The following is a 21,660-nucleotide window of genomic DNA, read 5'->3' as shown; positions in this document are numbered from 1 at the left end:
AGGTTTTTATTAAAGGGCAGAGTATTGGTGTAGTGCTGGCATTAAGTGCACCTCAGTAACTGATTTGTTTTCTGTCATTGTAGGCCCTGATTTAGCGCCATGTGTGGGGCGTCCAGTGGACTTGGTATTTCTATTAGATGGCTCAGAGCGCCTCGGCCCAGAGACCTTCCACTATGTTCGAGAATTTGTGCAGAAGGTGGCAGACAGACTGGGACTGGCCAGGAGCAGGTCTGATCAAATGCGAGCCCGTCTGGCACTGACAGAGTTTGGCAAGGAAAACGAGAATCGGGTGGCCTTCCAGCTCACACATGACCCGGTCATCATTGCTAACGGTATAAGAGCCTTACCTTATCTGGACTCTTCCTCAAGCGTGGGGCCCGCCATCTTCCACACCATCGACAACATCTTGGGTAGAGGAAATAGTCGCCAAACGAGACGCTACGCCGAGCTCTCATTTGTTTTCATCACAGATGGCATCACAAATAGCAGCAACCTGGACGAGGCGGTTAGTGCCATGCGTGGGCAGCAGGTCGTCCCCATGGTGATTGCGCCAGGAAGTGACATCGACCAAGGAGTCCTAATGAAACTGGTAATGGAGGACCGCGACGCCATTTTCAAAATACGAAAATCAAGTGAGCTGCTTGACTCCACGTTCTTTGACCGTTTCATCCGGTGGGTGTGTTAAAGAGGATCCCTGCTCATGTGAGCATTATACTGGTGCTACAGATGTTAACCTAGCGTTTTAAAGGATAATTCCAGTTTATTTCAATCTGGTGTATTTACCAACTAAAGAGGAGTGTGTAGGATTTAGTGGCATCTCACACTGAGGATGCATGATAGCTATCACTTAAGCCGAAAAAAGTACAAGACCCTCTTTGGAGCAAGTGATGGGACTGTCTGTTCTGGGCAACTCTAGAAATATGACATTGCAGTCAGAGGACTTGTTCACTTTGTAGATATGAAATGTTCTTTGTAAGCTAATAGAAACCCATTGATTTACAGTTGCAGATGCACTCCATTTCTGCCAATAGAACCTCTAAATGCTACACACTCATTCTCTAGCACCAACACAGGGCTGTGTAGAATTGTTTCATTGCACCTAATTACCATTCTGCTATAGGGGGCAAATAATGTCACAGCATTGTGCTTTATGCCATTTTGTAAGAAAAAAAATAAACAACTGTATTCATCTTTGGTAATTTGTGATAAAGAAATATAATACAAGCCATGCATTCTTTATCAACCATTAAGCTTTACTGTTTTGACATAATAAACCTGCAGTTTAGAAGACATAGCAATGCTGTCTTCTGTCAAGTCCTAAAGGTTTCTAGTGCACAAACATCTCAAGTATCCAGCAAGACTGCAAATTGAATTAGAGCAAGATTCATAGAAGTTACTGTAATTCTGACAATTATAGCAAAAATACATAAATCACTGGCCTGAAGTACATTGAATAGTTTTGGTGAATTCTAAAAAAAAGTGTTTTTATAAAGCATGTGGAAACTACAGCTGAGTTAAACACTGTCCAGTACAGTATGCATGCACTTACTGAATATCACTAGTTGCAAAACTTTCATTGGTCTCCAAAGTTTAGGAAAGAACAAAGGACGGCTAAAGTGGTTTGGTCTGCTGTCAGGGTGCATTCTTGTAATTTCTCTGAAGTCCAGTGTAGACACTCCTACTGCCTCCCTTCTTACATCATGTCCAGCTGCAAAGGAAGAAAACAAAAAACATGTATCTGAGGACTTAAAAAGACTAGGACATCATCACACACAGGCTGTTACATCCTATAAATACACTAGAAACAGCTTTGAGCTTGAGTCTCAACAGTCATATAAATATTCAAAGATAAAAAAGGCTGTCTGAGTATTTAAAAAAGAACAAACACTTACCAAGTCATCAACATCTCCAGTATCTTCAACCTGTGGCGCAGCTGCCTCCTCTTTCTTCTCCTCAACAACCAGGAACTGAGGACAGAGTAGGTTTCATTCAGTAAAAAGGACAGGCCTAAGATCTGTTAGAATTCATATATGTAACACATAAACATATCACCTGATTGGCTTCAGTTTTGGATATGGTGCTTCCTTCCACCTCGTCTTTGCTGATCAGAGTCACAGCATCTGTCCATCAAACACCAAGAATTAAGACAAACTCTAAATTCTTGAACAGACTTGTGCTGCGATTTGCTTTACGTAGTCATTTTCATTTTCATCTCATTTACTTGTTTAGCACCCAAATTATGTGGAACTTTCATCTCATCTCAGGGGAGGAATGATTTAAAAGAAATCCTGCAGCTCCAAGTAAAGAGGATTATCATACCTTGAACAAGCAGGTCCCAGAAGACTTCCAGCCCCCTGTTTTCGATGCTCCTTTTCAGGGACTGGAGGTAGCTATTGTACAGATCAGCACTCCCCAGCTGAATGAAAAAAGATATGAAACATTCAAATTCCATTTAAGGGTCTTGTAAAGGCTCACATCTACATGCAGAGACATAAGCACATACTTGCACAATAAGCGAGCTCTGCTCTAGTCCCAAGAAAAGAAACAGACTCATTGTAATCTTCTCAGGACTCATAATCTCCATAGAAAAGCCAAACTGCATGTCTCAACAGAAGCCACCACATCATCACGTACTTTCCAAATGGAGGATGTTTATTTACCTTAACTGACTGCTCTCTGAAAGCCTGGATACAGGTGATACTTTTCATGTAGTACAGTGTGTCCTTGTTGCTAAGCAACTGCTCTATCCTGCGAGTCAGTTGCTGACAGACTGGAAGGACACGGGGGTCATCACAACCAAACAAAGAGATAAACACAATTACAAGGGCTGAACATGAGTCATGATGATTTAGAATATAACCAGAAAACAAGTTTATCTGGGCAGCTGGTCAGAGAAAGACTGGAAGACTGGACCTCACCTTCTCCGAACGGAAGACTCTTCTGCTTGATCAGTGCACGGAAGTCTCGGGCTGGATCCACACTTCCAACCTGTTTAGTCAGTGAAATGCAAATTTAAAATACATCTGGTAAAAACAAACAGTGGAGCACTTTTCTGGAGTAGATTTTTAAATGATTATTGTGCCTTCCAGCTCCTCTGATTCTCACCGAGGTGACAGAGCCTTCAGCAATGTCAGCCAGGTTATACTCCTCCTCTGCCTCGTCTTTAACATTCTTGGCATCCGACTCTTCAGCGCTACAAATGACAGAGGAGGCTGGTTAGAATCTTGAAAACAATTTTCGACTTTTAACAGTTTGTAATCAGAAAATGTCAGTCTAACCCAGCCACACACTTACAAAAGACTCCTGCAAGACAGACAAATAAAGTGAAATCTCCATAATTCCACTTCACAGTTTTTAATGCTGTCTTCTATATTAATATTTTTCACGATATAAATACTTTTCAATACATAACCTTGCCCTTGACATTCAAAGAGCCACCAACATACTGAATCTAAACTTACTCTTTGCCAAAAATCTGAGCGCTAGTCTTCAGTTTCTTTTTCTTTTCAACTTCAGTGAGAGGGAACTTCCTCTTCATCTCTTCTAGTGGAGCCCGGCAGCGTTCTCCAATGACCTCAGGGCGATCTAGAGCAGCCTGCAGCCATGGCTCCATGGCGGGAAGAGGTGTACCAGGGCTCACTGCCCGATGATGCAGACACTAAAGAGAGGTTGGTAGGCGAGATAAAACAAACAGTGATTTTAAAAAAAAGAAATTTCGGTTAAATTTCAACTACTGTTAGCTGACTAAACTCTCATCAGGCAGATGAAAGCCTTTTCTTTCTTTAAAAAAGACACCATGATCTCCTTAAAATATTTGCCATATGCCTCAACTCAGAAGTAACTGAGTCTCTTTAATTCAAAGTGAGTTGCAGTACCTGGAAGTGCCTTTGGAAGGCAGGGTTGGGAATGTTGTGGGGCTTGAACAAGTCCTTCTGCTCTCCATTCTCATCTTCTTTGACCAGCATCATAGAGTCAATGAGAGCGTCTACAGCAGACAGCTGAGCGTCTGGAGGAATCACAGAACAGCAACATTCAAGCTCATTCATCTATGTATATGGCCTTCTCACTTACTTCTCTGTAAACACAGATATTCCGTGTCAGTGATGTAGAGCTGCATCACACCTGCAAATCTGAATCTGACCCAAATATATACAAGTAAAAGTGATGAAACCTCACTGTGCAGAGCGATGCATGTGAAGAGTTTAGCACTAGATGACAGCTTTCTAAATCTCCTGCAAGTTTGTCTGAGCTCACCGAAAATCCAAGTTTACAGTGTGCATCTGCAAGGAATCCAATCAGGGTCCAATAGGTGACCCACGCAAATGGTAGATTGAAACTTTTATCCTGCATTGCACAAACACCCAGAATCAGTGGTGTGCTGCGTTTATTTGCGTATTCATGTATTCTGTTCTAATTAAAAAGGAGGAGTAGATATCATTTTCTGACCAGCTTCCTGAATGAAAAAAACATAAACTTGTGTTATTATTATTCAAAGTACAGTATTTTATACATCTTCCAGCATGCCTGGAGGGGATCGGCAGCAGTTATGAACTGCAGCCGTAGACACAGTGATGTATGTGTACCAGCTACATGCAAGGTAACATGGCTATATAGAGTTTACACATTTTGCAATTGAAGGTGGCAATATATATTTAAACACTGTCTATATACTTTATGTGCTGCTGTGACAATGCAGACTGTGGAGAATCAGCAGTTAGTGAGTGTGTGATAAGTCAGTTCCTTGAGGTGCTTCATACTGAAACATAAAAGCTTTAAAGAGCCCATATTATGGACATTTACATGCTGATATTATATTTGGGGGTCTACTAGAATGCACTCACATGCTTTAATGTTAAAAATAACACATACTTTTTCTAAGATTGCAGCACCTCTATTTACTTGCCGTCCAGTCAGCTCCAAAAATAGCAAGGTAATGTTGGTTACATACTGTGAGGAAATAACAGAGGACTGTGAGGAAGCTGCTCATTCTTTGTCTGATGTCAAACCAAAGTAGTCATGAGGTCGGAGTTTTGCAAATGTCTCATTTAATGATACAAATATGCAATGGAAGGAGTCTTTTTTTTAGGGAGAAAATAACACGCACAAAAGGCTGCACAACAAAAACAAGCAAAGTATCCAAAAAGCATAACATGAACACGACATGCAGGAGAAGTACCTGATGGAGTGAGCTTTTTGTTTTCAAGAGAAGGAAATGTAAAATGTCTGAGGTCTTCCATGAAGGGCAGCTGCACGTACATCAAACACTACAGAGGGTAAGAGAGGGATTGTTAATTCCGTGTGACAAAGAATCAGTAACTATGCTTGAAAGTAGCAACTTTAGATCCACATTTTCACCTCATAGTCCTGCTTGATACATGGGAAAGCGGCGCCCACTTGAGGGTTGCTGCGCCTGTCGTAAGCATAACGCACAACGGCCACCATTTGAAGTTCATCCAGCGCCCGGATAAGAGCGGACAGCGCCACTCCTGCATGCTGCTCAGACAGAAAAGAAGAGATAGACAAAACTAGTCACTATCAACAAGTAGTCAACAGGAATGCAGCAGTTCTCTCCATGCTCACCTCATCATTCTTGGCAGCAAACATCTTGACAACCTGATTTCCCATGAACTGATGGCGTTGTACCTGCAGGCATTACATAAATAATAAAAGAGAATTGACAAACATGAAGCAAAAAGGAAAACAAACATGCGCAGCTTTAAATTTTAGATGTAGATATCTTTATCTTTTCAGACTAATTACAGTGGCATCATAAAAAGGTAGAATACCATGCTCTGTTTGGCGAAGCCCAGTACAGCGAAACACTTCCCATCGTGTTTGTATTTCATCTGATCTTGATCAACTTTGGAGAACGGAACAATGTCACTTCCGTAACGAAAACCTGCGAGCAGAGAAGAAAAAGATTTAAAAGAAGTCAGTCTGTTTTCAGGAGGTGTTCAGAAAAACCAGGTGCGACAACACCGAGCGCCATCGCTTTCAAGCCGCTTCCTCACCTTGAATGATGTCATCCTTCTGCACCTCCGTCTCATTGTCATCGTCCAGGCAGTAGACAGTCTCTCTCTTCACGTCATCTCTCTTGTTCGATTGGGCGTCAACTGTAATCCACATTTTCTTCAGTTTCTCCTCAGTCACCTAGTGAGCATAATAAGTAAGATCCCTGAAGGAGAAAACTCTTGACCTTGCTTGCAGAGCTTCAGTATTGTTTGTCTGAAATTCTTCATTATTACTCTATTGCTGACGAGTCATCTTCTGTACGTTTGCATGAAATGTTATAAAAAATGTCAGACTGGATCTAGATTTGTCCAGTTGCAGTAACCAAGAAGGAGACAGGTAGGAAAATGAAGTTAAACTTTAGGTAAAAACCACTGGAGTAGGGCTGATTGATTATGGTCAAACAATAATCTGAAATATTCTCATAAATATTAAGGTAACAATTATGCTGTGATATCTTTGGCGATTTTCAGTCAACCAGGTCACTGTAAATTCTAGGAGCTTCAGCAGAAAGCAACTGATCCTGGAGAGATGAAATGTCTTCAAGAACCTAAAAGAGAAGAGCAGCTGCTTTCTACTGAAGCTCCTCGGATTGTTCACAAATTTAGGGCATCTCCTAGATGCAGAATAAAAATGTTATTATATAAATGTAATTATATCCAAAATGCCTCACTGGCTGAGCATGCTTGTCAATAGAGAATACAATTCACAGATTTCTTCTACTCCTACAGTGATGCTAGCTTGAGAATTCTCTGGTCTCTCTACTCAGTCACAGCACTGCAAACAACAATTGCATGACAAAATCTTACTTTGAATGACTACAAATTACCTTGAAGAGGATGAAAAAAGGCAGTCTACTGTCAGATTTACCTCACCTGAAGTCTTTTAGTTTCTACACAGGCTGTTTTCTATAAACACAGCATGCATTCAAACATCAATATCACAGGCGTCGATGTCCATTTGAAAGTGGGAAGCCAAACTGTGATTGTGATTATGATTCAGTTAACTCTACAGCCCAATACCAAAATATTTACAGCAAAACAACAGTAGAGCTGTAGAACAGTGCTGTTTGATTAAGACATGTTAGAAGGGTGGTTCTCTAATACAGTCAATAAATAATGGATATTCAAGTAATTTGTGTAATAAGCATGTAAGTATTATCAAAGTGCTTTTCACAGTCCACTTACTGCTTTGTAGCCAACGATACGGATAGAGAGAGCGCTGCCAATGGTCAGCTGACAGGGCCAGGCCATGGGTCTTCTCTCAATACGCTTGAACATACAAAGCTGCTCGATTGCATCCCTAGGACAGGTGTAAAGCACGAGGAAAACATGACCACATCGCATCATTTAGTACAAACAATAACTATTTATAAATGTAGAAATAACCATGTGATTTAGAGACCGAGACAAGGGTAGAGAGAGACAAAAAGCCCTCTAACCTGAAGCTGTAAACTTCATCCAGGCCGTCCTCCTCATCCAGACTTAGCATAACATGTCTCACCATCTCCAGGCCGCTCTTTTGTTCCCTGGACAGACCTTTACCTGTTCCTGGGTGGCCAGGGCCTCTTCTGTCTCCATCTCCTTGACCTTCCTCCTCCTCCTCCTCCTCCTCCAGAGGGAAAGGCAAACTGGAATTGGAAGGGTTATAGTTTAAAAAACAAAATAACAAAAATCAATTGAGAAGGAATAATAGAAATGACTGATTAGATCAAGAAAAGGGTGTGTTCCTTTGGGGGTGTGCAGAGCAAAACGCTACAATAAACAGTACGTGCTCTGCTCTTTTCAAGCTATAAATGAATCAGTTAAAACAACCAAATGAGAAAAAAAACAATCTTCTACAATCTGATTTTCTTATTCTATCACATAAAGCAATAAACTTTGAAAATGCACATTGTGAATCTGTTTGAACCTTACAAGAATTGCAGGGTGATGTCAGCTTGTTTCAGGTTTTCAATAATAACGTCCAGGTTGTCTGAGCTGGCCTGGGTGTTCAGGTCAGTCAGGAGGACGATGTTGAGACGATCGTACTTCTTCACCCTTAAAAGGTACAATGGAGAGACTGCTGTAATATAGCAAACACTGATACGCATGGACTGGGGTTTTTTTTTTGTAAACCGCAAGATATATTTTGAAATGCAGGTAGTTTCTTACTTTGTTGCTGTCTGAAGAAGATCCATGCAGACTACAAGGGCATCCAACCCTGTTAAACACGAGTTAAGGAGTTTGTAAATTCTCAGGCAAAGTTTGGGAGCATCAGGTTGTACACAAAGAGGAACAAGTACAAGTATCAATGAAATATTTCCCTCACAACTACATCACTGTTCAGTACTAAATTAAAAGCTGAATAGCAATTAGTGTAACAGTAATTTTTCAATCAAATATTTGTCAACCCAAAAACTAATTCATTCTAGTTGTGCTGATAATTGTCAAAAGCTAAAAATCCTGTCATTTATTGTTCACACATTTGCAAATATAAAGACTAACTTCAACTGAACTGTTTCATATACATGGTGGCACAAAAAAACGGAAAGTTTTTAACAATCCGGTGGAAGAAAAATATTTTATTCATAGCAATTGCAACCTTAAAACATGCCATTTAAGAAACAATGATGGAGTTTTCATTTTTTTAAAATTACTTCCTGTAGATGGCGTCCTCCTGTACGAATGCATTCTTGAAATCTGATGTTGAGATTCCTCATTGACCGCTGCAACATCTCAGCTGGGATACTGTGAATTTCATCCTGAATTCTCTGTTTTAACTCTTCCAGAGTTCTTGGTCGAGTTGTGTACACTTCATTCTTGAGATAGCCCCAGGTAGATTTCAAGAATGAGGACGCCATCTACAGGAAGTAATTTTTAAAAAATGAAAATTCCATCATTGTTTCTTAAATGGCATGTTTTAGGGTTTCAATTACTACGACTAAAATATTTTTCTTCCATCACTCTTGGTTTTATTGGATTGTAAAAAAGTTCCCGTTTTTTTTGTCACCCTGTAATTACAGCCTGAATATCTGGAACTTTAGGTCAAACTAAAGGTTCACATTTCCATTAACAAGCTACTAAATGTAGGTAAAGGCATGCAGACTTTTTAGTCCTCATTCTATATCTTTTTATTTTTAAAGTGGAGGTGAAGGTAATAAAAAGTTTCTGCAGCTCAAATTCATCAAATCGAGTGAATAACTCCCAAACGTGGAATGTTTCAATACAAAATTTCCTTTCTGTTGACATTGTTTCCTTGCTGAGCAGCAGTCAAAACACAGCAGCATAAAGAGGGGATTTTGGGTTAAATCATACCAACTAACTAACAACTTGAGCTCTCAGATTCAGACTTCAAACTACTTAACCTTCAAGTGAACTTTTGAATACATTTTTTAACTGAATTATGACTGTGGATTTTGGCCCCTACAAAGTGAAAGAGCAACAGTGCAGGATAAATTAAAGGCCGGCAAGAAAGGTAGAAATGTTTATAGCAAGTAAAATATGTCTAAAGTTTGAAAATTAACAGGTAAAAAACTGCAAACCTGCTTCTTAATATCACACCTAATCTTGATGTAACGTCTTGTAACTTGGAACAAAGGCACACAAACTTTCGTTGTGCCATCGCATGCAAACTTTAAAGCTGACAAAATGTTAATGGGTAAATTATCTGACATGAATATCTGTTTTGGCCGATAACAAATCAAGGTGTGCTATCAAGGCCTAGATTGAAAGGTGACCCCGCTTTTGCCATCAGGCCCCTCAGCTTTGGGTTGTGCTGCATGAAGAGGCAATTCTCAGATCATCAGTGGCTTCAAAACTGGAGTTACAACATATCAAAAAGCAACAATAAGAACTGAATACAAGTCAATAAAACATTAAAAAAAGACAGAAAAATTTCAGAAAGACAGCAATGAAATATTAGAAAAGACATAAAATATTCTACTTGTACGTAGAGGTGTTTTTTTTACGTTTTGTGAAATGAGACACTGCCTGAACATTTTTGACAGCAGAGGGGTGCTTGTTCCAAACTGTTAGGGCTAAAACAATAAAGATATATCCCCATTTGTTTTAAACTGGACTTTTTTTTAACATCAGATGATTATTTGATCTGATAAGATTGGTGTAGAATAAAAGGTTCTGAAATATTAAGGGGAGCCAGACCATTTAGAGAGTTGAAAGTAATCAAGAGAATTAGAAACGACTATAAACTATTAAGCAGAAAGGATACAATCAGCCTGTTGGTTCTCTGGTTGGATTTGATTCTCAATCTCCACCAAAAGCTCAAAGTCGGGTACCTTGAGGCTACGATGCACTGTGATGTTCTGGTACTGGTCGTCCTTGTCCAGAGGGTTTTTGGTGGCATCAGTGCCAAACAGAACTAAGGCCAGTTCATCCTTAGTCTCTGCAAAAACCTGACAGAAGACAAAAGACACGTCCAGTGTGTGTTGAAGATGACAGTGACCTTTCTCTCTCATGACGGCAGCTTGTGTCTGGTTTCATAAATGTGTACCTGGCGCTGGACAAACTTCTGGATGACTTTCTTGGCAAGTTCAAAGGGAGGCTCTTCACCCGGGCCAGAGTTGGACATGGAGAAGCCCACATCCATGCACAGAACCAGAGCTGACTGCAGAGGACAGACATGTCAGGGCTTCGAGCACAGACACAAAATTTACATTTCTAATTCATAATTTCAGGCTATTTCTTCACATGTTGCTAAAACTAGGAAAACCTGAGCTTTGTATACATTACATAGGGGGTGTGACAGCCGTCTGCTGAACATGTCCAAACATGCCGCCAACATTAACGTAAAGTTCAACTAAACACAATTATTTGTTTGTAAAATGTAAAAAAAAAAAATCTAATTTAAATCAAAGGAAATTCTCTAAAACGCTGTACATATGCACAAATACTTTCTTTAAGGACTGTAACAGAAAATAACTTACTTTAGTACCTGCCATTTTCTTTCTTCCCTCTTCCAAAGACTGTGTGTCACTCTGTTATGGCTCCGGAAAGAAACATTAACTGGCCGGAACAGCAACAAAAGGTTCCTGTCTACCGTGAGAAGAACCGTTCCGCAGTTATCCTAAACAGCTTTACACGAATCTATTATTGGTTGTTTCTCACTGCAAATTACAGTATATATGTTTAAAGAAACACACTCTGCCTGTATCTAACAGTCAGAATGGTATTTGCGAGATTAAGACTGATGAGTCAGACCGATGAAATGCAAAAATCAGATGTAGGTCAAACGCCCTCCAGCGTTTCATACGACTCTGTGCACAGACTGAGGTAATAATGTGTGATCTTCCTCTCTGCTGTTCCCGCTAAGACTTCAGAAATAAAGAAAAATACTGATAGATAATAGAATAATGAAAACCACTCATAAATTAATATAAAAGATAAACAAATATATTTAAGATGAACTAATAAATAAATAGAAAAGCATAGAGCAATAGTAGTAATAAAAATGCAAAATAAGGACAATTAAAGTCAGCCCAAAGTACCCCAACCTCCTCATCCCCTGTTTTTTTCTTTACTAAATTAGATATTTTAAATGATAGATAGATAGATAGATAGATAGATAGATAGATAGATAGATAGATAGATAGATAGATAGATAGATAGATAGATAGATAGATAGATAGATAGATAGATAGATAGATAGATAGATATAGACTTTCTTCAAAAGTATCATCTTTCTTAACTTTTAAGGACACACTTTTATCTTATCACGCCCTTTTCCTTTCCTGAAAAAACCTATTGATTGACTAGACTGTAAAGGAGAAAAGTGTCTGGCTGGTTTTAAAGCTTAAGTATGTTTTTAAGGCCCTTTGCGGTCTCTTTCCCAGCCACATCTCTGACATTTTACTACCTTATCCACTGGAGTATACTTTAAGATCCATCCATCCATCCATTCTCTATACACCGCTTTATCCTCACTAGGGTCGAGGGGGGTGCTGGAGCCTATCTCAGCTGACTCAGGCGAAGGCAGGGGACACCCTGAACAGGTCGCCAGTCTGTCGCAGGGCTTACTTTAAGATCCACAGGCATAAGTCTTTTGTCTCTTCCAGAGATGCAGCTCAAGCTAAAAGGGTCAGAGCATTTTCACTGATGGCCCCGAGGTTCTGAAATGATTTGCCCAAGGAAATTAGGTCAGTTGAGTCAGTGAATTCCTTTAATTCCTTTTTTGGCAGTCTTTCCTGATTTTATTTGAGTTTTAATGTCATTCTTTTATTTCTTTCAATGATATTTTCACATTTTCCCAACACCGCATTGGTTTTTATGCATCAAATTGTGTTTTTATCTGTCTTTTAAAGTCTGATATTATGATTTTCTTCAGTTTTGTTTTGCTGCTTTGTGAAGCACTTTTGTTTTTAAAAAGCATTTAGATTTTTAAAAAAATGCTCTTTAATGATTAGTGATAAAGATAATATTATGTCCCTACATAAAGCTGTAATTGTTAAACCTTTTCTACAGTGAAAGCACTTAAGTCAGAAACATTTTTTCTTATTTTATTTAAGAAACATATTTTCAGAAAAACAATGTAGTACCTATCTTCCATCACACAGTAACTGTGGTCATCCGTGGCTCATTTTTATGGTTTTGACCCATAAACACTGCACTCTGTGTTTGAACCTTTAGCAGTATGAATGAACAAAATCAGAAAGCAAAACAGAGCAGATCTGTAACTACAGAATGTATTGAACTGACAGTGCTTTTCTGTAACATACTGTATTTGGTCCTGCTTACATTGCATTAGAGAATATGGATTTTCTTAATTAAGCATCCTAGTTTAACACTAGGGCGCCAATAATCCAACCTCCAAGCACCCACACCCCAGAGAGCCATCTGCATCGGTGTGCATCATGCTGGGCGACACGCTGCCTTGTTTTTGTCTGAGAAGATGGAATCACAGAACATAATGGCCTGTCATACATTTCCCTGTAGCACTCTGACTTGTCTTCTGGAATATAGATTTAAAAACTAGCCCATGACTGAAATGTAAGGAGACCACACTTTATTTCATTGGTAGAACTCTTTACTTTGCATTCTGTAGATTCACAACAAGTAATGTGGAAAACAAATTCAATCCACAGCCACTGATCAGTGTCTCTTTCCGTATGAAAATAAAACTGAATTACTTCACCCAGCCAGGTGTATCAATAAACATTATTTTAACCATCTGATCTTTTCAAACCACACCCATCTGCTAAGTATTTCAGCGAGTTTGCAACACATTTATTTCAAAGTGCTTCAGTATAAAACACCGACTGTAGCTACAACAACTTCTGAAAGTGTACTAGCATTAAATATATAAAATAAATCAAAGTAGCATATAAAACATGAATGTGTAAACAAAAATAGAAACATCAACTAGAAAATTACAGAAAACTTCATTTTTGTGTGTGGACTAAAACTGTGAAGACAACACAAGACCACAAACAGCTGCTCTGATGGTGATTTCAACATATGAAAAGATTAGAACGAAAAAAGATTATTTATCAGCTTGCCCTCGCTATGGCTTTGTCATGACTGAATTAATCCCCTTGTGGAGCCTGTGCCAAAGCAGAGCAAAGGACCTACCTCCTCTTCTCCCCGTCTCAGTCTATTATTTAGACACTCCATCGAGTACAGAGCAAGCCACAGATGGAAGCTTTATTACAATTAGCTGAAAGGCCCAGAAACCAACAAGCAGCCACATGCTTGAATGCATCATGCCCCAGAGTTTGATGTGTTTCAGTTTGAAACACAGATATCATCCAGAATGACACAGGTATTATAACTGATTTGTATTTAGGTTGTTAGTATTCTGTATTTATTCCTATTTCTGACAAACCCCATGAAAAGACAAAAAAATCAGTGACAGATGAAACCTTCTTGCAAATACTCTCTGTGTAGCCAAAGCCTAATATTCCAACTCGCTTGATCCTCCCAGTTAATGTCATGAATTTTCTTTTTTCCACCACACATTGCAAAATCTTAAACTTCTACTTCAAATATTTTTTAGGTACAAAAAATTGACCCTTTGAGCTAAATTTCTGCATTTTTAAATTCCTTTTTTTCACCACTGCACTGTGCTGGTCATCCACGAAACCCTAAAGGTAATTTGCAACTAAACAGTTGTTGCTGAATGTTTTACAATAATCAAATTAATAAGAATAAATTATTTTCTACTCCAGTAATGAATCATTGATTTTCAAAAACTAATATTTCGAAGAGTTTTCCCTTTATTGCAAATACATTTTGATTTTACGGTGGATTACTACATTTCTATCATATCTGGGAATTATTTGAAACGGCATAAAGAACTGACTGAAAAAGCTTAGAAAATTCATAACTATAAAGTATGTGGAGGTAGGTGTTCAATGAACTTAATAAAAGGTTTTGTATTATTTATTCAAAAAAAAAAAGTCCATGACATGTACTGGGAGGTTTTGGTTATGATCAGTGGTTCACCACCACAAACACACACGTAGCAGTTTATTCTGTCTCTCACACATCGTCCCAGTGCAGAAAACACTCACTAAGGCATCAAATGTGTATTAATCTGCAACAAAAATTAGAGCACTGCTTTTTCCGTTTCAGCAATGTCTGCTAAAGACAGCAGTGTCCAGCTGTTAAAAGAAAGCAATGTTGTTGTTGTTTTTAAATGAAGTTATATTCTGTAGCCCAATTTGAAAGATTTAAGTCTTCAAAAGTTCTTTGTGGGATTGTGTGCAACAGACAAAGAACAGAACAGAATAGAACAGAATAGAATAGAATAGAATAGAATAGAATAGAATAGAATAGAATAGAATAGCCACTTTATTGTCAACCAGAACATAAACTAGTTGGTGCAGATTATGACTGAAATTCCGGAAGTTCTGGAAAGGAATGAAGATTGTTGATTTTGGTCTTTTCATGGGATTTGTTGCCAACATGAAAAATAGAAAGCAACACCAGCATTATAATTTAAAAACTGACACACGCCCTTTCACTGGACAGATTTTTTTTGTACTGAAAGCTGCGCTCATGGTGCATATTCCCACTAAAACTAGCAATAAATGTCACACAGTAAACCTGCATCAGATGCCCTGTTGCCCATTTTTTCCAGTTAATAATCCAGCCTTGCTCCAACTGTAACTTCAGAGGGTTTATGATGCCTGCACAAAGAAGACAGAGTTGCCTCCGAAATTACGGCTCCCCTTGATTGCACATTGCCATTGCACAGCACAGTGATCACAATTACTCAGGTACAGATATTTACAGACGAAGTGAAACTTGATTTCAACTTTCAGGCTTCCAGTAAGTGTTTTTGTGTCCTCAGGCTCTGAGTGGGAGCGCTGTTCAGGAACTGTTGGTGGCTATTTAGTGATCTGAGGGAAGCTGTAATGAACCTGGAAGTACAAAACTGATCCAGAGTTTTTAGCAACGGTTTAGCACCTACAATAAGGAAAGTTCAGGCAGTGTTTAATAAGTTACCATTTACAGGAAAGCATAGTGAAGTGGCTTTTAAATATGTTTACACAAAAATCTTAGCAAATTGCTCTTGAAATTTGCTTCTTCTGTAGTTTTCAGCAAAATATCAGAGCCTTCATCACCAGAGTTCAAATCAAGTAAATGGATTTGGAAATTTGAATTTTTTTTAAAAACTAAATTACCACTTCCAAGGTCAGAAACTCACCTTTACACTCAATTTTCTCTAAGAGACTTGAACTTTCTGACATTTGTTCATCCTCTATGACCACATTTGTGTTGAGAGCACTACTGATTTCCCATCAGCAACGTGTGGCTTGACCTCCTTTACACTGATGATGTCTGGGCGAGTTCACTGGGCGCCTTGCTCTGCAGCGTGCCAGAAACAGTGTCCGAATCAAGCAGCTCCACTATGCTGTAGGGTGAACAGTCCTCCAGTCCCAGCTTCCCGCAGGCCCAGCCACAGAAGCCTTTCTCCAGGTCTCGCACCGACAGCCACCACTCGCTGAAGGCCCAGGACACCTGCACCACGGCGGAGTACAGAGCCAGCGACAGCGCCATGGGCATGATGAGCATCGGGTAGAAGATGATAAGAAATGGGCAAATTGTAATCTTGTGCCAGAACGTCCGCTCCTCATTGTACACCAGGAAGACGTTGTACCAGGTGAGCGTGCCGTAGTAGAAGGAGGTGATGAAGGAGAGGAGGAAAATCACAGGCGCACATGAGATGCTCCACAGGACAACATGGGGTCCCTGACAAACACCGAAGCCACAGGTGCGTTTGCCGCCTTCGCCCGCCTCGCACTCCGCATCTAGACGCTCCCTCGACTTGGCCAGATCCCTGAGTTCCTTCTCTGTCAGCGTGACATGTATGTCCACCACCTGACCCTTCTTCTTTCCTCGGGTGATGGTGCCAGTCAGTGTCACGTAGCGGCTGTCTGGAGGAAGGTTCCAGCCTCCGCCTGGTCAGAGATAATATGACATGACAAGTATGCATGAGACAAACAAAAATAAGCTCTTCTTCCCTGTTTATAATGTTATATTTATTCAACCTTAATGTAGAAAATGTAGCTAACAAATGCAAAAGTGATTCAACATCCACACTGAGCTTGAAGGTCGTAAACAGAAGATAATATCTGAAGAGTGGGCAGCTTGGAGACACCTACACACTGAGCTGAAGCTCCCAAAAACACGTGTTTGACTTTGCATCTTTATCAAGTAATATTCAAGATGTGAACAAGAAGATCTACATCAAACACAGGCTGATCCCAGTAACATAAACATGTGCATGTAAGACATAAAACTGAGAGAGAAGGATAGTGATTAATCAGCAGCAACAGCAAAGTAATGCATGAATGCTATGTGTCAAAAGCATGACTGATTTACTAAAATGAGACACCCTTTCCTGACTGGAATGTGGTTTCATAATTGTAACACAAATGACACCTCTCTCACCTTCGCCCGTGGGTGTGCAGAGGAACTTAGCTCCCTCCTCGGCGCTCCTCTCTGCCGCCTCCTCGCCGTCTTGGCCCTCTCCGGGTGTCCTCTCCATGTCAGAGCGGTACACGATGATGGACTCTGGACGTGGGTCTCTCTTCTTCCTCCTCTTCCTCCTAATCGAGGGTCCTCCCTCTCCTTCGTCCGCATGGTTCCCTGATATGTCTGATCTTAAGGAGATCATCTGGGGGCTGCCCTCTCCTCCATCAGTTTGAGGCTCCTCTACTTGTGCCATGCTCTCATTCAACCAACTCTGATTCCTGTGCTGCTTTTATTTATGTATAACTGAAATATGGAGATTAAAAGTAAAATTCTATCCAGCGTAAATGATGTCCACCCATTGCGTTAAGCTTTCAATCTAAGTGGGAGGACTAGAGAAGTAAGAAAAGCACACAAACACAGAGAGAGGGAGAGAAAAAGCACTATGAGGTAAAGCAAATATTTGTTTTTTTAAGTCACACTTCCCAATTCAGATCACTTCAGAATGTGCAAAGCTAAAAAATCAACCAAGTGTCCCATCAAAATGGACCTAATTGAAATCTGAATCAATAGAGAGCAAAGCAAACTGAAACATCACAAACAAAGCATGGCAGATTTGCTCACAGAGGGAGGTGAGGAGGGGGGCTGTTTGCATGACAGCGCAGCAATGATCTCAGTGCTGCCAGCCCAGAATAATAACACCATCCCATCCCCCTTTAAACCCCACAATCACAGCAAAAACACTAAATCCATACACTGATTTCAGTGTCCTTCAAAAAGAATGCAAAATTCCAAGAGTGGAGATGAGACCGACAATGCAAGCCTTCATACAGCTGATCCCCTCCCATTTAAATCCCACCCATGTCCGCTCTTTGTCTGCAGCCGGCGAATCTGAGCTGGAACTACAAATGTCCACTGGAATTCAGTCTTACCTTAAGCAGGCTGGACGGACACCGTGTTTGCAGGCTGTGGCGAGTGAGAATAAATCGTTGGATTTGCCTCACAACATTGCACGGGAGCTTCTCGCATCACAGCGCTGTGTTTGTGCCGATACAGATGCGCTACGCAAAATGATTTCCAGAATAGCGCTGATCCCGCCCCTCCACCTCTGTCACAGCAGAGCTTCCATCCGGGAGCCCGCTGCTGTCATGTGAACAAGGAAAACGGATGGAAACGACAGCCGAGGGATAAATCATGAAAAGAATAATTTTAAAAATGTATAAAATAAAAATAAAAAATACAATAAAGTTCATTTTTGATTTTAGAACGCGTGATACTTTATGCTACATTTTTGAATATATTTAGGTAACTTTTAAACTGACCTTAGCATGTATTTTAATTAGCATAACTTCCTCAAATGACAAATAGCTAACTTAGCTAACGCCAGTGCTAGCAAAACCAACTAAAAATGTTTTATTTGTTGATTTATATCGTAGCTTTTTAAAAAATAAAATAAATAACAACATGAGCGTCCTATCTCTCCACCCATAACCGAGTTATTTATTAAATAATAATAATGATTTTTTTCTGTCGAAAATAATATATGTGCGCTGCGCTACACTTGGATCCTGAAGTCTAGCATTAGCTATTAGCTAACCGTCGACAGTCAGCAGCTACTGAAAGCACAACAAGCTAAGCTTAAACATTAGACTAGAGTAAAAATGAACGACCAGTGTTCACTTAGTAACATCGACAACCTAATTTTCCAGTTTGGTGAGTTCACTTATGCAGTCTATTGTAGGTTGTTGGTAGTTTTGTTATCATTTAATGTCTTTTAGTGCTAGCTAGTTTGCAACAAGGCTAAATGTCAGTAGAGAGCTAGCTACTTAGCTACTATAAACTCAAAAGATGATAAAACCTTTGGATGTTTTTTATTTTATTTTAAATATTTTAAATTATATATACAGCTCTCCAGCATCGCGAGCTTTCTCAAAAGAAGGATGAAATCAACCAAAAAATTAAAGGTATGTCTTGTTATTACAAATAGAGATTTGTATATGGTTTAAACATTGTAAGGACAAACTCGGCTAAATGCACACGATTCTGACTTTTAATGTCTTATTTTCATCTTAATGAAACATATCTATCTGTGCATACATTGTCTATTTTACATGTTTACCTTTTTAATATTGTATTCTTAACTTTATTTCAGTTTTGTTCCACTTGTATGTCTGCATCTTCTGTTCTGTTAATTTGTCTTTACTCAGCTTTGTTGTAGACAGGACTTATGCCTTAGTTCAGCTGTAGTTTAAATGAACGTTGGAAAAAAATGACAGAACATTTCTAACACAACAAAACAACAGGGAGACTATTTCTCTATCATCTTTGGTCTTCTCTTGTCAGATCAGCGAAGCACATAACCCATTTAGTAGCTTGTATATTGTCCATTTACTCTATCACTGTTCAAACGTCCTTTAGTCCTCAGATGATGAGTCAATTTTTCATAATGTCCAGCCACTGTCCAGGCCTTAAGGGGTCACATTTTGACCAGTTTCTTCTGCCAATCGTTTTACATACAAGAATCTGAGTTTTCAACAATTTACAAATCAGCTTTTATTTCCAGATCCACAATCTTGGGCTCCCTATGAGTCGTATAGCTTATATCTGTCGTTTCATGTCACAGCATTGTGTACTGTGTTATGTGGACCTCCTTACATGCTATCTACTATGTCTGTCAACAGTTTACAGGGTTGACATTGCTGAGAAGAGGGCTTACATTGAAACAATCCACGGAAATATCAAGAAACTTGAAGAGGAAATCAAAGTGAAGCAGAACACTGTACTGCTTTTTAAAGAAAATGCTAAAAGGTATGGCGCTGTAAAAAACTATGACTAGATAGTACATATGACAAACCATGATAGATCAAGGTGGTACATAATCAGATTTAAAGTGCAGCTTAATATACACAGCGTGGTGTTGTGTGGTATTTATGTATCTTTATTGTAACTTTAGCACGAAGGCGACCAACAGCCTGCTTCTTCAGTATGAGCAGACACTGAAAGCAGAACTGGAAAGTAGAAAAGCCAGCTACAACCATGACATGTGGGTCCAATCAGCAGTTGTGCTTGTGTTCAATGCATTTGTGTTTTTGCAACAAACAATGCTAAATTGTTCTTTATTTGTATCCCAACAAGGGAAGTCTACGAAGAGAGGATTGCAAGCTACAAAAAGACATTTCAGTCACATAAAGAATACTATTTACGAAACCCTCTTGCTCAGTCGCTCCTCGCACTGCAGGCCGAAAAAGAGGAGCTTGAGGGTAGGATCAAGGCATGTGATGATCTAATAGTGATAAAACAGAAGGAGCTGGACCATCTCACCGGTAATGCATTTTTCATGTCATCACACTTTGCTCTGGTAGCGCTAAAATATTTACAGCTCTTTATACAGCTGATTAACTTTCTGTCCAAACAGGTCCAGTAGTCAGTTCTTTTTCCACTGAGGAACTCCCAGACAGGTACCTTTCAGTGAATCTCACGGATAACAAAGAATATTCACAAATAACCTCAAGTATTTCCATTTTTCTTGTAGTGTTTATGACCAGCAGCCTGCAACAGAACAAGAGAAACAAGTAGATCATCAGACAGCGGAGAACAATGATTCTTCCATTGACATCTCCTCTCTTCATCTCAACCATTCAAAGGTTCTAAGATACATCATTGTGGCATTTTACCATTGTTACAGTACTATAATAATGGAATGTAAAAGTTGAGGCTGAGCCCGTTTCAACTTGCCACTTCTTCAATCCTCCAGAGTGGTCAAAAAACTTTTATGGAGGCAAATGCCGAAGAGATTCCTGAGGAGATCAAGGTCCAGGATTCATCCAACTATTATGGTAAGTATAGGAAAGTGATATGTATTTAAGCAAATTGACCTTTTCCAACATTAAACCTCATCCACAGACTGTTTATTTCTTCAGAGCAAAGTCAGCCAGAGGAAACACACACTGAGGAGCAGGACCAGGAACCTACAGAAGAGGACCAAGTTTTGGTATTTTTGGTTTATTATACTTAGACTGTCCTTTAAAAAAGCCAGTTTCCCCTATTTTAAAAAGATGGGGTTAGCGCAGTACGGGTCGGGAATCAGTTGAAGGACTTGCCGCTGAAGGTATGCATCCCAGCCAGTAGACTATCAGGTCACCCAACAGTTTGCTAAATTTACCTAAGTGCAATTTACCCTAATGCAGCTTGAAAGAAATGGTTTTGAAATCTCCCTCACAGAGTTTTAGTCGTATAAAAAAGTAGCGGCATGCATTTTATCTATAAGAACATTTTACATGTGTGAACTCGTCAGAAGGATTACTGCACTGTTACAAGAATGTGATTAGAGTTATTTAGAACAGATTATCTCAGCACAGGCTTAGATGCTGCCAATGTTTACCAGTGTGTGTGAAAAACATGGACATTTAGAAAGCAAAAATAATGCAACAGAATACAGTCATTTGCTGTAATTACGTGAAATGTGGGACAGTGTGTTTTTGGAGGTTGACTCGTATTCAAACTAAAAGTCAGCATGTTTCAGTGTCCGCTGTACAAAGCTTGATCTTTCTGGGTTTTTTTCCAATCTGGTGGTGTCCCAACTTTGTGGATCTGAAATGCTTATTACTGGCTCTCCAGTGTATCGTAATCTGAAGTGCTCAGCAGCAGCCACTCTATTTTTGACACATATGTTGCCTGAATAAATCTCAAGTTGCTTAAGGCACTCCACAGAGGTCATCTTCAACAGTTTTCATTGAGA

General features: G+C 39.5%; 3 protein-coding genes across 5 annotated transcripts in view; 1 reads left to right on the top strand and 2 right to left on the bottom strand.

Annotated features, from left to right (window-relative positions):
* Window positions 1-1,290, top strand: part of LOC110952560 (collagen alpha-2(VI) chain-like) — a 32,104-nt gene extending 30,814 nt beyond the window's left edge. For all 3 annotated transcript variants that reach the window (XM_051959091.1, XM_051959090.1, XM_051959092.1), the window contains one exon: window positions 84-1,290. In XM_051959091.1, the coding sequence (XP_051815051.1) occupies window positions 84-685 (602 nt within the window). In that variant the 3' untranslated portion in view covers window positions 686-1,290. The remainder of the gene's footprint in view (window positions 1-83) is intronic.
* On the bottom strand, window positions 1,233-11,071 carry xrcc5 (X-ray repair complementing defective repair in Chinese hamster cells 5). The gene is made up of 21 exons (XM_022196155.2): window positions 10,934-11,071; window positions 10,501-10,614; window positions 10,219-10,402; window positions 8,163-8,211; window positions 7,926-8,048; window positions 7,451-7,639; window positions 7,197-7,311; window positions 6,012-6,150; window positions 5,787-5,899; window positions 5,581-5,643; window positions 5,356-5,493; window positions 5,177-5,264; window positions 3,876-4,006; window positions 3,462-3,658; window positions 3,106-3,193; window positions 2,919-2,988; window positions 2,661-2,770; window positions 2,320-2,416; window positions 2,053-2,120; window positions 1,893-1,967; window positions 1,233-1,708 (listed from the first exon to the last, which is right to left on the bottom strand). The coding sequence occupies exons 1-21, from the start codon at window positions 10,946-10,948 to the stop codon at window positions 1,694-1,696; spliced, it is 2,181 nt and encodes a 726-aa protein (XP_022051847.2). The 5' UTR covers window positions 10,949-11,071; the 3' UTR covers window positions 1,233-1,693.
* A 1,417-nt stretch (window positions 11,072-12,488) lies between these two features.
* tmem169b (transmembrane protein 169b) lies at window positions 12,489-18,042 on the bottom strand. Its single transcript, XM_022196156.2, has 3 exons — window positions 17,855-18,042; window positions 16,902-17,314; window positions 12,489-16,408 (listed from the first exon to the last, which is right to left on the bottom strand). The coding sequence occupies exons 2-3, from the start codon at window positions 17,176-17,178 to the stop codon at window positions 15,774-15,776; spliced, it is 912 nt and encodes a 303-aa protein (XP_022051848.1). The 5' UTR covers window positions 17,179-17,314; window positions 17,855-18,042; the 3' UTR covers window positions 12,489-15,773.
* Window positions 18,043-21,660: the final 3,618 nt, after the last annotated feature.

The sequence above is a fragment of the Acanthochromis polyacanthus genome, chromosome 14 (assembly GCF_021347895.1).
Source record: "Acanthochromis polyacanthus isolate Apoly-LR-REF ecotype Palm Island chromosome 14, KAUST_Apoly_ChrSc, whole genome shotgun sequence".
NCBI classification, from domain to species: Eukaryota; Metazoa; Chordata; class Actinopteri; family Pomacentridae; genus Acanthochromis; species Acanthochromis polyacanthus.
The sequence above is the reverse complement of the archived record's forward strand: the minus strand, read 5'-3'. Positions and strand labels throughout refer to the sequence as shown.

Coding starts and splice junctions, on each gene's coding strand:
- tmem169b (XM_022196156.2), bottom strand. CDS start 17,178: ATGGCACAAGTAGAGGAGCCTCAAACTGATGGAGGAGAGGGCAGCCCC. Junction 16,409..16,901: donor CTGCACACCCACGGGCGAAG/GTGAGAGAGGTG, acceptor ATCTCTGACCAG/GCGGAGGCTGGAACCTTCCT.
- xrcc5 (XM_022196155.2), bottom strand. Junction 2,989..3,105: donor CTGAAGGCTCTGTCACCTCG/GTGAGAATCAGA, acceptor CTGACTAAACAG/GTTGGAAGTGTGGATCCAGC. Junction 2,417..2,660: donor TCAGAGAGCAGTCAGTTAAG/GTAAATAAACAT, acceptor TTTTTCATTCAG/CTGGGGAGTGCTGATCTGTA.